Source organism: Betta splendens, chromosome 17 (genome assembly GCF_900634795.4).
Source record: "Betta splendens chromosome 17, fBetSpl5.4, whole genome shotgun sequence".
NCBI classification, from domain to species: Eukaryota; Metazoa; Chordata; class Actinopteri; order Anabantiformes; family Osphronemidae; genus Betta; species Betta splendens.
The window spans coordinates 14,795,453-14,811,241 of NC_040897.2; the positions used below are offsets into that span (position 1 = coordinate 14,795,453).

The window sequence follows — 15,789 nt, forward strand, 5'->3', positions numbered from 1 at the left end:
TGGCTCGTTGGAACTGTACTCAAAATGTCTCCCGCCCCTTTTGCCTCCGTGGAACAAATCAGAAGCGAGAAAACGCCTGAGCGCGATTACGCGTTTGAGAGCCAGCCAATCCAATTCGAGCTTTTAGGAGGCGGACTCTAGTTTGGAGTATTCACAGAGGAACCGCAAGTGAGCTAATATTTACGTTTTCTGTGCTTATATTGTTCTACAGCGACTAACTGGTATTTATTTTTTGACATTCGTGGTACAGATAAACTGTTATTTTGCTTGGGGTAATTAACAAAACGCATTTTGCCTTGCTGTGACGCTTGTTAGCCGCTGAACGCATTAACGTCTACTGTGTTGTTATGAAGTAGCCTTAGCTAAGCTAGCCTGTTTGTCTGTCGTCCACAGTAACGTGCAATCAAGGTTATGATGTGTAACTTAAGGAATCTTAAAGGTGATATTACTGAGCATTACCTCCCATTTTTTACCAAGGTATTACTAACCTGTATTGTATGTTGTTTGTCAGTAGTAGGAGCCATAAGAGAGAACCATGTCTCCAGAGGATGAACCCCACACTCGCCCCCTTGGGTTCAGCTGTTACTCTGAAGATGTGCCTTTGAGCTGTGCTGATTTAGATCGCTCTCAGGAGTCGGGGATAAGAAGCAGGGCGCACAGCTGTTGCCACATGGGAACTCCAGAGGTTCACATAACTTGGTGAGATCTTGTGATAAGAAGCATCTAAACATTTGGCAAGCCACACATCAGCCCTAGCCTCATTTATTTAAACATTTTCCTGTCTCTCTGTTATTCATTTAGTCACAGAAACTATGCCAGTGGAAAAAGCCCTTTCCTTAAAATATTAATGGATGCAGAAGCTGCCGCCAACTCTGCAGTCATACAACTCATGTCTTTTAAAGACACCATGGAAGATGAATTTGCTGTATGTTCACCACAGTTTTCCTTAAAACAAAAGTACATGAGAGATCAATAGCTTGTCTTTGCTAAATGTTGTTTTGACATAGCCAGTGTTCTCTTGTTTGCCTCGATGAAGGATTTAAGGCAGTCTGCCACAGACAAGTGCCGAGTTCGGAGACAAAGAAGACTCTTGCTGGAGAAACTGGAGGACTTTAGACGAATGAACAAATCTGTTCGACAGAAATTAAAACAACTCCAGGAAGCAGAGGTTGGTCACACTACATCTGCAATCTATCATTTTAGGTCACTGACTCATAGTAGTAGTACACAGTAGTATTGAATTACTTGAAAAAGAAAGGGGAAAACTTGCATGCTTGTAGAAATGTGAAGCCTCTTCTATCTAACCCTCATGCTTTCATCTAGACTGAACGAGTTGATGCCAACCTACAGATTGACACATTAATGAAGAAGATTAGACAGACTGAAAGTGAAAATGAGGTCAGTGTCTCAATAATGTAAGTTGTGACTTTGCCTGTGACAGAGGTTAATCTGCTCATGTGAGGTCAAAAAACTGTTGTATTTTGGATTTTTGTTTTTTATTAGTAAGAGCTGGTCAGTGTCATCAGCGTAATACTTGCCGTCTTTGTACTACCATAGCAATTAAAAAGAGATTTGAGTGAGACAGAAAGAAGAGTTGAAGACCTGATGGATCTGAGAAGAGAAGAGCAGGTGAGCACAGTAGACATTTATTCAGTTTATGTAAAAGTATATATTTTACAGCATGTGTCTAATGGCTGCCACAGGAGAATATAAAGACTGCAGTTCACGTGACGAAGTCTGTGGAGGCCACACGTGCTCACCTTCAGGGCCAGCTGCGCAGCAAGGAAGCTGAAAACAATCGTCTGACTGTACAGCTGAGGGTATGAACATCTGTGCTTTCAAGCTATTTTGTAATTTTACAAAAAATGTGAGCTCACTGTGTCTTTCAGAATCTGGAGAGAACCCTAATGCAGCAGAAGATGGAGATTGATGATGTGAGAGGCTCCATTACATGTTTGACTGAGAAGGCAACTCAGGACAAAGAATCTTTGAAGAAAGCCACTCGAGCACAGAAACTGAGAGCTGAGAGGTTCGAGGCTGCAATTGAGAAATGTTATGCACAGATGAGAGAAAAGGTATAGATGATACATCATGTAGCAGAAACATGCTCACTAACCTACACTAAGGCCTGTGCTGTGGGTCTGATAGTCTTTCACATTTTGTTGTGAAGGATGCTCAGTTGGCCAAAGTCTGCTCAGAAAGAGACTTCAAGGAGCAACAAATAGAGCAAATACAAGACGAGAGAATCAAACTTCTGTCCCATAACGAATCATTGAAAAGGTGAGTCAGTTATCTCTAACGCCCTCACTGCTGAGTCTGGAACACAATCTAATCTAACGAATGCTGTGACTTCATCTCCAATGAAGTCAAATCACAGACTTGACAACGAGGATGCAGAAGACGAAAGATGAGTTTTTCACGTCTAAAGAAGCGCTGATGCAACAGGTTGAAAAGCTCTGTGCTGAAAATGGAAACCTCAACATAAATAATGCAACACTTCAGGTACAAACTACAGGTTTGTCTGTGCAGATCATGGCTGTGAAGGACATGCCGCGTAAGATGTCCATTTTTATTTTACTGCTTATTTGGATTTTTTTGGGCCTGCAGGCATCTGTTGCTCAGTTGCAGCAGCAGCTGGCTGAATGTGAGTCGACTGTGGTAGAAGAGAAAGCTGTGTCTGAGGAGAGGAAACATCAAGTCCAACGGTGCCAAAATCAGGTAGATAATAGTAATTACCTAATGGCAGTCTTTACATAGAATGGTTCTAATCCTAGTGATAATTTGGCTCATTCTAGCTCTTATAAAGCTGATTGAGGTCCACTGAGAGCTTGATTCTTCTCGTCTGTGTGTTCTAGGCTGCAGAGCTTCAGGTTGAGTTGGAGGATCTGAAGATCAAATATGCAAATGTTTTAAGAGAAGCCAAAAAAACACAAGAAGAAAACCAGGCAGTTGAGAAGGTAACCTCCTCAGTCTCACCATCATATTGTATATATCTGTAATGTACATAGATTTATTTTACTAACAGCAGGTAAATTTAATATATAAAACACTTCATGTGACTATTTTTAATAAAATTCTAAAATGTTTGCTTTTTCAGCAGCAATTAAAAGTCACTTTGCTGCTAAACTGAATTTATTGCCTTGTTGTCTGCACAATATTTGCTGTACCCGGACCTGCATGTGTTATATTATGAAAAAGCTAATTTACTATAGTAATTATTGTCAGAATAAACAGCAGCTCTCATCAGTCAAGGCTCACATGCATTCGTGAGTTTACTCTGACGTGTGATAATAATTCTGTGTCTGTCGCACCTTCTGCCGTCGTCCTCTGGAGCCCAGGTGAGGCAGGAGCTGCAGGGGCGTGTGGAGGAACTGAAGCGTTACCCTGAGTTACTGAGGGCTGCTGAGCAGAGTCTCCTCGAGTGCCAGCAAAATCTGCATCGCTTAGAGAGCCAGTGCTCAGAAAAGTCAGAGTCCGTTAGGCAACTGCAGGTTCAGGTGTGCAATGCAGACGGCGTAAATGTAACTTTACCAGTAGATGGCAGCACAACCCTGTTGCTGCATCCTGTGCTCTGGTCCTGCTGTGGGTTGGATGTTTGTGGTCAAAACGTATGCGGTGGCAGTGGTAATGTTATATTTACGTCCCACGTATTGTGTTTTGTGCTGTGACGTCTCTTCATGCCTCGTTCCGATATTTAGAATGGGTGTTGAAGCCTGTTTTGTGTTTGAAGCCTCTGTTTTGCTCCATCCCTCACAATGCAAGAGACACTGAAGCAGCAATTCTGACAAGCATTTCTGTTTGCATATACAGATGGAGAGTCAAAAGAAATCACTCCGATGTTCTGCAGAGATGAATGAATCCATTCATGAGGCCAATTTACAACTTAAAGAGAAAATAAGTTCTCTTCAAAGGTAAGATGTCTGCTTACGTCCCTTGTGTCAGCGCCCGATGCTAATGATTCAAATCACAGGAAACTGTGGGTCCTGTCTGTGTGTGTGTGTGTCTGCAGGCAGATGGAGCAGCTGCAGCAGGAGAACCTGGAGCTGGTCCGGAGGCTGGCGGCTCAGGAGGAAGCTCTGAGCTACAGCAACCGGCAGCTGGACCACCGCTCCTCAGAGTGTCAGGCCCTCAGCCGGCAGCTGGAGGCCGCCATATCGGACGTCAAACAGCAGGTACGGCTCGGACAGGCGAGCAGGGCCGAAGCAAGCTGGTCGCGTTGCTTCCACCAAGCAGGAATCGGTCCAACCAGGTTTAGTGTCTCACCTTGTGCCACCAGAGTTCAGCTTAAAAAAAATAATTTGTGACATGTTTATACTGATTCTGGAATGTTTACACGCGTTTATTTAGTTTTGTGCTATGTCGACTTTTGCGCCTTTTCCAGGTCAACAGGGTAAAACAACAAGCTCTTTCCAGAGAGGAAGCGCTTCAGATGAAAGTACTGGAGCTGGAAGCAGAAAAAAGCCGGCGGGAGACGGAGCTGCGGCTCCTCCGCCAGAGCAAAGTCACAGTGAGTGTTTGATCTGCGGGCGTTTATAGGATGCGGAAATAATCCTTGGTACAAGCTGAGATGTGTGATCTCTGAGTCGGCGACTGATTCACCGTGTTTGTCTCCAAAGGCAGAGAAACAGTTTGAGGTGCGTCTGAAGGATCTACAGCTCAGCCTGGAGCAGTCAGAGAGCCACAAGCAGAGCATCCAAAACTACGTGGACTTCCTCAAAAACTCCTATAAGACCATGTTCGACGAGGGACTGCAAGCTTCAAGTTTTGGATCCTCATATTTTTTAAAATGATAGAGTGGTTGTTTGCATTCTTTCTTTTATAGATTTTGTAGGTTAAAGGAAAACTAAAGGCAAGAATTCACATCACATTTTTTTTCTTATTTAGATAAAAAATGTTTTTAGATTTGGGGAAAATTGTTTTTTTAAACTTTTCTGATCTGGCAAAAGTTTTTCTCGCACAAAGGAAAATGTGTTGCCGCTGTGAGAGCTTTCGATCCTTGATCTGAGTCCCCAGATGCAGAAGGTTCCAGCCACAGACACTGATGCTGGTAACATCCTTTTATCTCCATCACGTTTTCTCCCCTAGGAGACGGCGCCTTCTCTGTTGCTCTCCTTGAACTGCTTCCATTTTATTTCCCGTTAGCGTCTTTCTGATCTGAGGTCATTCTGTAAAATCCTCTGGTGATTTTTGAGGAAAAAGGGAAAAGTTCATTTTTCACTGTGTGTTTGTCATTATCACTATTATGTTGTGTGCAGCACACAGAGTTCGTTGTCGGCTGCTGGAGCCCGTTCATCTGATGCATTCTGAGCCGTCTCAAGAACTAATGATAGATTAATGGACTGAACCTTGTTTTACCTGCTGCTCCGTGTGAACATCTTCACACGCGGCTCATTTTATGGTTGTTCTGCTATTGTTGTTCACTAAAATCATGTACTGGGAGTTTTTGTAGTGCTGTGTAGTGAATGTGTTTGATTCTCAGCTGGACTGAGATGAATTAGCCTGAAAATCAGCTGTGGCGACTGCGTGTCTGCAGCACTGAGGCTCTGGGGCTCAGAAAGTGAAGGTTCCGCTGTTTGTTCAGCGCTCAGCCTCACGCGGTGTCGGTCCTGCGCTTCGCTCTGTGCTTCGGAACCGTGTCTGTGGTGGTCGGTGAGTCGGTGGCCGTATCACCAGCAAGACATGCTTCTCTCAGGTTCCCGGACACAGAGCTGTGTGTGTCCAAGAGGTGCATGCGTCAGTGCCTCTGTTTCTCCTTTTGCTGTTTGTTCTCAGACTGTTTTTTTGCCTTTTTACGTAATTCTGTTCATCACACTTAGCTGGAAAATGAGCCGTCAGCTTGGCTGCTGTAACAACACATGGTGATGGATGCACCAAGGCCTCTGTAAACAGTCGCACAGCACAGACTTGGTTAACCTGCAGAGCTCATTATTGTAAGGGTCATTTTGGTACAATGTGTGTGGAAAGTTTAGAATGTTCTTTGTTGCCCTTTATTCCCTGAAGGTTAAACCAGCATCTGTGTGACAGCAGGGAAACCAATTACAGGTTTACATTACAGACGTCTTTAACCAGTCGCTCCCAGTGGATCCATCAGACGATGTGGAGACGGTTTCACTTGTAAACCCGCTTTTGTCTCAAGTAAAATATGTCGAACTGTCCTGGATTTGTTGTTTATTTTACTTTGTTAACAGTCATATTCCATCCAACACTGTAACATCATCATCATGAGACATTTAAAAAATGTATTTACATATAATACGAAGCAACTCTAACATGAACTAGAGCTTCACAGAGAAGCAAACATCAGGCTCCCATGTTATGAAGCACCAACATGAACATGACAGTTCATTTTCTGTTTCCGCTACAGCTTCAGTTGCTGGAGCTCTGAATGTCTGTGAGGTCCAGGTGTGTTTTCGTTCCCGTCCAAGCAGTTGAGGTCACATTGACAGGACTGGATCATCATCACCATGTGCTGGGTGATTTCTCCGGTTCTGCATCGGAAGCGGACCGGCACCGTGTGGGTGCGGTGCGGCCTGCAGCAGCGGCCGTCTGAGCAGCTCCCGCAGTGTTTGGGCCGGAGCTTCTGGAGGCTGCGACAGCCTGAACGCCACAGCGGAGCCGGGGGCCGCTCCTTGTGCACGCGCTGACATTTCTGTCCTTTCTGTTGGAGAAACAACCAAGCGTTGATCACACACCGCCACAGGTGACTGACAGACTGACTGACACAAAGGGCCGAACCTCGTCTCGGCTGAAGCTCTTCTGGTTGCACGGTCGCACTTCACAGAGTCGCGTCTCTGCCTGCAGTTTGCACCGGCTGTTGTTGTTGCTGATCCTCGTGGACACTCCAGCACCACAGGACCTGGAGCAGGGAGACCAGGACGAGGTCCGGGACACGCACTGGACCCGTCTCAGAACCTGCTCACGACCCGGGTCTCTCCTGAAAACTGTACAGGAGGACAAATGAAGACAGAGCAGTGTGTGTGTGTGTGTGTGTGTGTCAGACTCACCAGCTGAGGACTCTGCTCCTCCTCTCCACACCGGCGCCAGCTCGTTCCGCTGACGGAGGTCGTCTTCGGCTGCTCTGACACAGCTGAGCTTCTCGCAGCACCGTCCCCTCCCCTCCGCCTCCGCCTCCGCCCGCTCCGGCTTGGAACAGGCCAGTTTGGGCAGCAGCAGCTTGGGAGGACACAGGGAGACGCATCCGACGGCGCCGTCCATGCACGTGCACTGGTGTCTGCAGTTTGGACGGAAGACCTCCCCGTTTTGATAGATCTTATTGTTGTACTCACACGTTCTTCCGTCCAATTTAGCTGGTTTTAGAGACACAGGAAGTTTGTGGGGGTTAAATGAGGCAAACGAAGAATGGAAGTTAGCAGGAAAGAAGCTGCTGCACCTCGACAGATGCCCTTGGCAGAACCAAGGCCTCCGAAGTTGCACTCCAGCCCCTTGGTGGGGTCGCACGGCCGCGTCCTGCTGCAGTGCTCAAAGAGCTGCCGAGCACACACCTTGCAGCAGCCACATCTGTCCAGAACGAGGCTGACTCCTGCTGCACATCTGGGCACCTCAGCCGGACACCGGCAGCGCTCCGGACACGAGGCCACCTGCGGTGCAAGGGTCAGTCCCACATCAGTCAACAGCCGCTTCCAACATTAATCACGAAGCGCCGCCGTCCTCACCAGCGTCAAGACGAGGCTCTGGAAGATGAAGGCGTTCCACATGTTCAGGCTGAGGCGGACGTTCTGCTCTCTGTGGGACCTGGCAGCGAACAGGCGGCTCTGGGAGGCGTCATCTGCTTTTATGCGCTCTGCGCAGAAGAGGTGTCCTGGAACTATGAGAGGAATGCTGCTCCCGCGTCCTCCCGCCTCCTCTGCCTTCACTACACGGACCGCGTCCCGATGCGTGTTCACGTTTCTTCTGTTTTACAAATGAGTGTCACAAAGTCAACTCAAGCTAAAGGCCTGATGAGCCGTCCACAGACGGGGATGTGATCAAATCTGACACAAGTAAAGAAAAGACTTGGGAGCTGGGTTTCTGCGGGTGTTTGGACTGTTGTACAGTGAAGAAACTCCCATCAGGCACCTACAGTAATATTTGTTTGACTCCAATAAATGGAGACGAAATCCTTGTGGAATGTCTGAACCTCAAGAATCCTTTGTTCGGTGCGAATTAAAGTGAAGACTTGAGTGGAAAGAGAAGAAAATCTGGGAAATGCCTGCAGCGACATTCCTCCAAGGATGAGCGCTGCAGGTTTCTTTGAAATCGCTGCCAGGATAAAAAGCATCCTCCTCCACCACATCAAAGTACAATGAAAGCGATCAAGGAAGCATTCTTTTCATTACACGGGACCACGTGAGAGCGCGGCTGAGCCCAGACGACTGGTACCGGCTCCTTATCTAAGCGAGGTTACGAGGTCCGGCTTGACTCGGTGCCAGCTCAGGCAGACGAAGCGCCAACAAGCATGAGCTCGGTGCGTTCGCAGACGCCTGGAAATCTGCTGACTGCTGCGATCTGGAGTGGAAACAGTTCCCCCCAAAGCTGTAACGTCGAGAATTTGCAGAAGCATGTTAGATAAGAGGAAGTTTGGACATATAACAGCCTGCAGGAGGGAAGTGATGGAGGTTGACCATTACTTGTTGTTTCACATTCGATGCATATGTGTGTGTTTGCTTCTAATTAATGGTGGCTGCAGTAAAGTTCATTCATCGTTTCTGTGAATGGCTGCCTCACTTCATCTGACTCGTTTCTGAACTACTGACTTCTCCCTGATGTGAATCACTGATACAAACTTGTTACCTTGTGCCATTTAAAACCCTATTTGTTGCTTCTTTCCTTGTTCTTCAGTCATGTATCTCACAGAGGGTTCAGAGTCGGGCCTGCAGGTCTGCTTTCTGCTTGGGCACCAGCTGAACATGACAAAACAAGCCTGACATCAACCTCATCAGAGCCACCGCGTCCTCCAGTGGTTTGTGCTTCATCACATTTACAGGAAAGCCAACGCTTTGGCTGATGCTTTGCCAATTTGCAATTTAATACACGCGTGTTGGTTTGGATCTGCTGATGCACTGTCCTCAAAGTCCAAAAAATATCTGTTACACAGAAAATTGACTGAAGCTCTGAAGGGGTCATCCATATCTCAAAGCTCAGCATTGAATCAAAAGTTCCAAAACGAATACTACACAAAATACAATATCCATTTGAACACAGATTTTTATAGGACATCATTATGTTGTTTGGAACAAGGGCCACACTCCCAGACCAGACAATGAATAACATGAATTAACAATGAATAAACTAGCTGTAGGATGCGCCACATAATCAAGAAGTTAAGTGTGGATGTCTTAATATTATCAATCTAATAACGTGGTAAATAATACATTTAAATAAATAATAAATCGTAATATTTTTTCATGAAGGTCAGAACACGCCGTGTAAACAGCGCCCCCGAGTGGAAATACTCACAACTACACCTCACCTGCGTCAATCGTCATTTCACACTTTAAATTAATAAATAAGAAGAAGAAGCGCAGCTTGTAGTTTTGCGCTGGTGAGCACGTGCTGACGTGTTTCTCTTTTCAAAAGCTGTGACGTCTCGTGCCTTCTTTTCTTCTTCTCTTCTCGCGGCGACGTCAAACATCGACAGAATCAGGAAGTCCGGGGATTTTACTGTCGCTGCTTGAAGCACAAAAGTTGAATGGACAGTGGCTGCGCTACGTTTTAACGACGAGTAATGACGAGACGCGTCTGTTAACGCTCACGCTGAATCCATAGATGTAGTTTATCGTGTAATTACCAGCGTATTACGTTACTTTAGTCGCCATTTGTTACCCGGAACACCTGGATTTTCACTTTTCGGGTGAGAGGGATGGATGTTCCTCACCTCACCGAGGATGAGATGGCAGAGATTAAAAAAGACGTGAGTAACAGCATTCAGCCTCGTGAGGCTTTGAAACCAAAGGTCCCACGGATGAGAAAAGTGAATATGTTGGAAGGGACACATGTATTACGTGTTTGGATCCTGTTGTTGTAAAGAGGAAACGCTCCACCACACCCACGCATAACACGGGCCTCTGGGAACCGCGACCACACGTTACTTATTACAAATATTACAAAGCTGTGGTCATGCGTTCGTTTTCATTGGCCACTTCATAACGTGGAGCCTGCTCTTTGTTGGATTCGCTGTTTAGGGACCAGAACATTACAACAGAGTCTGGTGCTGGTTCAGGGTTTTGAAAGCTTCTTCCCCCCTCCTTCTTCTTGTTTTTCTTCTTTTTGTTCTTTTTTTGTTCTTCTCCTCACTTTCCTCCCCCTTCCTGTTATTATTCTTGTTTTTCTTCTTGTTTTTCTTCTTCTTCTTCTTCTTCTCATCCTCCTCGTTCTTCTTCTCCTCCTCCTCCTTCTTCTTCTTCTTCTTTTGCTTCTTCTTCTTCTTCTTCTCATTCTTCTTCTCCTCCTCCTCCTCATTCTTCTTCTCCTCCTCATCCTTCTTCTTCTTCTTCTCATTCTTCTTCTTCTCCTCCTCCTCCTCATTCTTCTTCTCCTCCTCTTCCTCCTTCTTCTTTTTCTTGTTGTTCTTCTTCTTCTCATTCTTCTTCTCCTCCTCCTCCTCATTCTTCTTCTTCTCCACCTCCCCCCCATCCGTTGTGTATTTCCAGGTCCTGACCAGGATGCGTCACTACCTCTGTGAGAGGATCCGAGCCGATCGCCACCTGGACTACCTGCGCTCCCGCCGGATCCTGACGCGGGACGACGCCGAGGAGATCAGCTGCAGGACCACGCAGACCAAGAGGACGGCCGTGCTGCTGGACATCCTGGCCGAGAACCCCCGCGGCCTGGACGCCCTCATCGACTCCATACGGGAGCTGCGCTCGCAGAACTTTATCATCACCAAGATCACAGACGAGGTGCAAAGGACCAAGAACGAGAAGATGGAGTCTCTGAGAGGTTCGTTGAGTCACAGACGCCTGTTTAAAGTCCCGACGCGTTATCGACGCTTTGACTGAGCGCTCCCTGTCGCTCCTCTTCCTTTTCCTCCTCGCTCCACAGCTGCTGCTTCCAGCTCCCCATCCGACAGCAACCTGAGCACTCTGACTACAACCACTGACCTCCTCTCAACGTTCTCCAACAACTCTACCCTGCTGTTCCACCCGGACGGGGAGCGCAGCCCCTCCTCCTCCGACGCCGCCGCCTCGCTCAGCATGGCGTCGCTACAGAAGCCGCCGTCCCCGGCCGACGCCAGCGTCTGCGCCGTCTCCTCCACCGCTTCCTGCAGCCTGCCCAAGCCCGGCGACCCCGGGGCCCCGCCGCTGCCCGACGAGCTGGGGGCCGACGCCCCCTCCAACATGGACGCGGCCGCGCAGGGATGCGCCAGCGCCGGGGGGGACTCGAACTTCCAGCCCCTGCGGTCGCGCTCGCTCGCCCCGACCTCTCACAGGAGCATCTTCTAACTCGACATCCTCCCGGGACAGTTCTACTACAGCAGAGCGTGTGGAGACATTATGGGATGAAGTAATTCTAATGGTTCCAGCCTGTTGTTCTAGTTCTGGTGTCGCCTGTGATGCTGTAATGTGTGTTTTCAAACTGGTTGACGTGTGAATGTGCAAATGTATAAGAACCGTGCTTAAATAAAATGGCACCTACAGTGAATTGGTGGCGATGTGATGGAAGTGCAGCCGTAGTAAAAGTGAGCGCGGGTTTTTCCACGCCGCCAAGTTTCAGCTCCCAGTCTGAAGTCGAGAGCTGAGAAAATGTGAGTCACCCGCCGACACCGCTCTCCCACGCAGAGACGTGATTTCCCGACAGACTGTAGCAGATCACAGCAGCTGGAGCGCTGGGTCTGCACCAACAGGTTGGCGTTGTGTGTTTGTGGCTGCATCACTACACAGACTTCAGATCTGCATTAAATGCAGATTACGGCCTTCTTTAATCGTATAAATGGCTGCTGGTGCTTTAAGTGTGGCTCATTGTGCCATGTTGTGATGTGCGCGCAGATATGCTGGAAGCAGCTTCCTTCTTGTTGTGGTGGAAAAACAGGCAGAGCCTGAAGTGACGCAGAGGAGTGATGAGTGCGGTGGTGAAGGCTGGTGCAGAGCCTGGTGTTCACACCGCAGACGACCGAGCGTCGCTCAGGTAACTCCTTTATTATTGTTTTGGACATGTCTGCTCAGCACGAGTGCCAGTGAGTAAATGCAGCAGGAAGCGTTTCTACTGATTGTTTTGTTATTATTAGTGTTTTCATAGACCGGATCAGCGTGTTTGTGCTGCGTGCGCTCTGTCGTCCGGTCGGATGGAGGCCGACGCCGTGCAGGACTTCCGGCGCAGGCTCAAGTACTTCTTCATGAACCCCTGTGAGAAGTACAGAGCCAGAGGCCGCCGGCCGTGGAAGCTGGCGCTGCAGATCGTGAAGATCGTCCTGATCTCAGCTCAGGTAGGCGACGCTCGTCTGCTCCTGGAGCCTCAGCCGAGCGTGTGTGACCGGCGCCGTCTCTGCCCCCAGTTGGTGTCTTTTGGCCTCAGCAACGAAATGGTGGTGACCTTCACGGAGGAGAACCTGATGACGCTCAGACACCTGTTCCTCAAAGGGTACGAGGACCAGCGGCAGAGGAGCTACGCTGTTTACACCAAGGCCGACGTGTACGAGCACATCGGCCACGTCGTCAGCAGGGTACGAGCAGCAGCTTCAGCAGCAGCAGCTTCAGCTTCAGCAGCAGCAGCTTCAGCTTCAGCAGCTTCAGCTTCAGCAGCAGCACCAGCTTCAGCAGCAGCAGCAGCTTCAGCAGCCGCTTCAGAAGCAGCAGCAGCTTCAGCAGCAGCAGCTTCAGCTTCAGCAGCAGCAGCTTCAGCTTCAGCAGCTTCAGCAGCAGCAGCAGCTTCAGCAGCCGCTTCAGAAGCAGCACCAGCTTCAGCAGCAGCAGCAGCAGCTTCAGCAGCAGCAGCAGCAGCAGCAGCTTCACCTCACGTCCCCGACTCTCTGCTTTCCAGTACGTCCACCTCCCAAAGCTGACGCTGGGCAACCTGGACTATGAGCGGCTGGATGGAGCGCAGGCTCCTCTCCTCGTCTGCCAGGTGTTGTACAGCAACAGCAGCATCGACCCGGAGAACGAGACCTTCCACCTTGATCCACATGTTGACACAGGTACGATGAAGGTTTAAACCTGTGGTTAGATTAGACGGATGCAGGTTTAAGTCCAGTAGACTAGAATCTGTGACTTATTTATGGAAGCTGATTCACCAGAATCACAGTGGATTTACTTGTGACCCGATGGAAAGAGGAAATTGACAGGCACAGCGTCTCACAGCTTTTGATTGCTTCCTCCTCACAGACTGCATTTCCATCAACCCGCCGCATTCGATCCACAACGACAGCCTGTTGTCCGAACTGTCTCTGGATTTCAGAAGGTGACTGAAAGTGAAAATACAGGTTTGCTGCTTCGGCGAAGGGAGCGCTAACGTGCGTTTATCTGCCCAGACTGCTATCAGTGAACATCTACCTGAGTCTCAAAACAATCAACCTCCAGACTGTGCGGCACCACGAGCTGCCAGACTGTTATGACTTCCACATAATGGTTGGTGACGGCGATGACCCCGCGTCCGCAGCAATTACCCAAATACAGTAATGCAGTTTACAGTAATAAAACCCTTTGCTGCTGCGCAGATCGTGTTTGACAACCGTGCACACAGTGGGAGGATAAAGGTCAGCGTTGAAAGCAACGTGAGGATCTATCAATGCAGAAACTGGGACGTGGAAGGCTCCTGTAAGTAATGACTTAGTGTAGTTCCTCCCATCGCCCGCAGAGGGCGCTGTGGCTCTATTTAGCCTCAACCTGAAGCTTGAAGCTTAGACTTTCCTTTTCAGCTGAGGAGAATGACTACATGCTCGTGTCATTCGATGCCGGCGTCATCGTCGCCTGCTTTGTCTCCCTCGTCCTCTGCACAAGATCCGTCATCAGCGGCGTCAGACTCCAATTTGTGAGTTGCAGAAACACCGTTTTATTCCCTGCTTCCTCTCACGCGTTACTCACATGAAGCTGTTCCTCTCCCGCAGGAGTTTCACGCGTTCTTCCTCACTCACTACCATAAGTCTGTGACCTGGTCGGAGCGCATGGAGTTCGTGAACGGCTGGTGCATCCTGATAATTGTCAGTGACACGTTGACCATCGCTGGGTCAGCGCTCAAGATAGGAATACAAACCAAGGTTCTGCTCATGTTATGAAACGTATTGATTCATTTCTTTCCGATCAGCAGCTCTGAAGTTGATCGGGCCTGTCTCTCATTGTGTAGTTCCTGACCAACTATGACGTGTGCAGCATCTTGCTGGGAACGGCCACGATGCTCGTCTGGGTTGGTGTCATCCGCTACCTTGGCTTCTTCAAGAAATACAATGTACGAACCTCACAACATGCTTCGTGCAGTGAATAAAGCAACCTGCAAACAAACTAAAGGCCTCACTCTCCAGATTTTAATCCTGACCCTGAGGGCAGCGCTCCCAAACGTGGTCCGGTTCTGCTGTTGCGCCGCCATGATCTACCTCGGATACTGCTTCTGTGGCTGGATCGTGCTCGGGCCCTACCACGACAAAGTCAGTACATTCTCACCGTCATGTGAACGGTCTCACCACATGAAATGATCTATTGTCTGTTGACTCGTTCCAGTTCCGCACGCTGGGCAAGGTGACCGCCTGCCTCTTCTCTCTCATCAACGGAGACGACATGTACGGCACCTTCCTGAAGATGAGGGACAAGAGCTACGTGGTGTGGCTCTTCAGCCGACTCTACCTCTACTCCTACATCTGCTTCTTCATCTACCTGGTGCTCAGCTTGTTCATTGCTCTCATCACTGACACCTACGAGACCATAAAGGTCAGCGCGAGTCACACTGAAGTGTTTTCAGATGTCGCGGAGGACAGTGTTTTCAGTCTGCGGCCTCTGTTTTGGTTTTCCAGCATCACCAGCCAGATAAGTCGCCGGTGTCCCAGCTTCAGGTGTTCATGGGAGAGAGCGGCGACCAGCCTGAGTCTGAAGGGTTCCAGGGTGACGGCGAGCCGGCGTCCTGCTGCCTCCCTTCCTGCTGCTCGGGCTGAAACCAGGACAAACACGGGACTGTGCCACATGTTGGCCACGAGTTATGCTTGAGATGAATTAGCTGAAGCAGGCTCTGAAATAGCAACAATAATGAAAAGTGTAGCCAACAAACTCATAGGTCCAGTGATGATTTATCAGGGGCGGTAGAAAATATAGGATAAGTTCACACCATGACTTGACTGAGCGGTATACACTTAGAAGCTACTTATATAGGTCATTATTTGTGGTTATTGTATGTACATTAGTTTGTTATGTTTCTGTATAGGATTATATATCTATATATAATTGCTTTGATTTTACTTGTTTATTTCAGGCACAATCATTGTCATTGATATTCTGCAATTTTACTCAAACTTACATGCAAACACTCCTTTCATCCTATTGTACTACAGTAAAGAATGTATTATTACTGATGTACTTGTGTTTAGTCAGACAGTTGAACTTGAACGCCTCTAATCCCATGAAGATGTTTCAGTTTATTAAAAGTCATGAAGCGTTTTTAGAGAATATGCTGGAGACCACAATGGGAATTAGTTGGAACTTTAATAAACAAGTTCAAACTTAATTAAGTGGAAAACGTATAAGCTGCTGTAGCCTCAAAAAGTAAAATCTTAAGTTACATCCTATGTTTTGTTTGTAGGCTCATTTTACATTATAAGATAAAGTCAAGTAGGCTTTTATTCCCATTCCAACTATATATTGTTCAGTACACAGT

At 48.0% G+C, this 15,789-nt stretch overlaps 4 protein-coding genes across 12 annotated transcripts; 3 read left to right on the forward strand and 1 right to left on the reverse strand.

Annotated features, from left to right (window-relative positions):
* The first annotated feature begins 42 nt into the window (after positions 1–42).
* Positions 43–6,155, forward strand: LOC114843948 (outer dense fiber protein 2-like). 7 transcript variants are annotated; one of them, XR_008692991.1, is made up of 17 exons: positions 43–168; positions 512–699; positions 802–925; positions 1,037–1,168; positions 1,324–1,398; positions 1,558–1,629; positions 1,704–1,820; positions 1,890–2,075; positions 2,171–2,280; positions 2,367–2,502; positions 2,608–2,718; positions 2,856–2,957; positions 3,339–3,497; positions 3,811–3,911; positions 4,010–4,249; positions 4,382–4,507; positions 4,617–4,756. XR_008692991.1 is itself a non-coding variant. In XM_029130848.3 (17 exons), exons 2-17 carry the CDS (start codon positions 536–538, stop codon positions 4,788–4,790), a joined length of 2,052 nt encoding a protein of 683 aa, XP_028986681.1. In that variant the 5' UTR covers positions 44–168; positions 512–535; the 3' UTR covers positions 4,791–6,155. The 7 variants fall into 7 exon arrangements, 6 of the variants coding, with proteins under 6 accessions (XP_028986681.1, XP_055359558.1, XP_028986682.1 ...); XM_029130848.3 differs by having other exon boundaries at positions 44–168; positions 4,010–4,172; positions 4,617–6,155; XM_029130849.2 differs by having other exon boundaries at positions 66–168; positions 515–699; positions 4,010–4,172; positions 4,617–6,155.
* A 64-nt stretch (positions 6,156–6,219) lies between these two features.
* Positions 6,220–9,609, reverse strand: LOC114843954 (CCN family member 1-like). Of its 3 annotated transcripts, none has more exons than XM_055503586.1 (5): positions 9,470–9,609; positions 7,674–7,911; positions 7,391–7,598; positions 6,736–7,307; positions 6,220–6,658 (listed from the first exon to the last, which is right to left on the reverse strand). In XM_055503586.1, exons 2-5 carry the CDS (start codon positions 7,713–7,715, stop codon positions 6,359–6,361), a joined length of 1,122 nt encoding a protein of 373 aa, XP_055359561.1. In that variant the 5' UTR covers positions 7,716–7,911; positions 9,470–9,609; the 3' UTR covers positions 6,220–6,358. The 3 variants fall into 3 exon arrangements, with proteins under 3 accessions (XP_055359561.1, XP_055359562.1, XP_055359560.1); XM_055503587.1 differs by lacking the exon at positions 9,470–9,609 and having other exon boundaries at positions 6,736–6,941; positions 7,005–7,307; positions 7,674–9,460; XM_055503585.1 differs by lacking the exon at positions 9,470–9,609 and having other exon boundaries at positions 7,674–9,460.
* Positions 9,610–9,770: 161 nt separating this feature from the next.
* On the forward strand, positions 9,771–11,640 carry bcl10 (BCL10 immune signaling adaptor). Its single transcript, XM_029130864.3, has 3 exons — positions 9,771–9,910; positions 10,650–10,938; positions 11,041–11,640. The coding sequence occupies exons 1-3, from the start codon at positions 9,860–9,862 to the stop codon at positions 11,439–11,441; spliced, it is 741 nt and encodes a 246-aa protein (XP_028986697.1). The 5' UTR covers positions 9,771–9,859; the 3' UTR covers positions 11,442–11,640.
* Positions 11,641–11,789: 149 nt separating this feature from the next.
* On the forward strand, positions 11,790–15,487 carry mcoln3a (mucolipin TRP cation channel 3a). The gene is made up of 13 exons (XM_029130859.3): positions 11,790–12,123; positions 12,224–12,421; positions 12,491–12,658; positions 12,976–13,129; positions 13,317–13,392; positions 13,463–13,559; positions 13,649–13,748; positions 13,850–13,962; positions 14,039–14,188; positions 14,275–14,376; positions 14,450–14,572; positions 14,646–14,852; positions 14,936–15,487. Exons 2-13 carry the CDS (start codon positions 12,281–12,283, stop codon positions 15,071–15,073), a joined length of 1,569 nt encoding a protein of 522 aa, XP_028986692.1. The 5' UTR covers positions 11,790–12,123; positions 12,224–12,280; the 3' UTR covers positions 15,074–15,487.
* Positions 15,488–15,789: the final 302 nt, after the last annotated feature.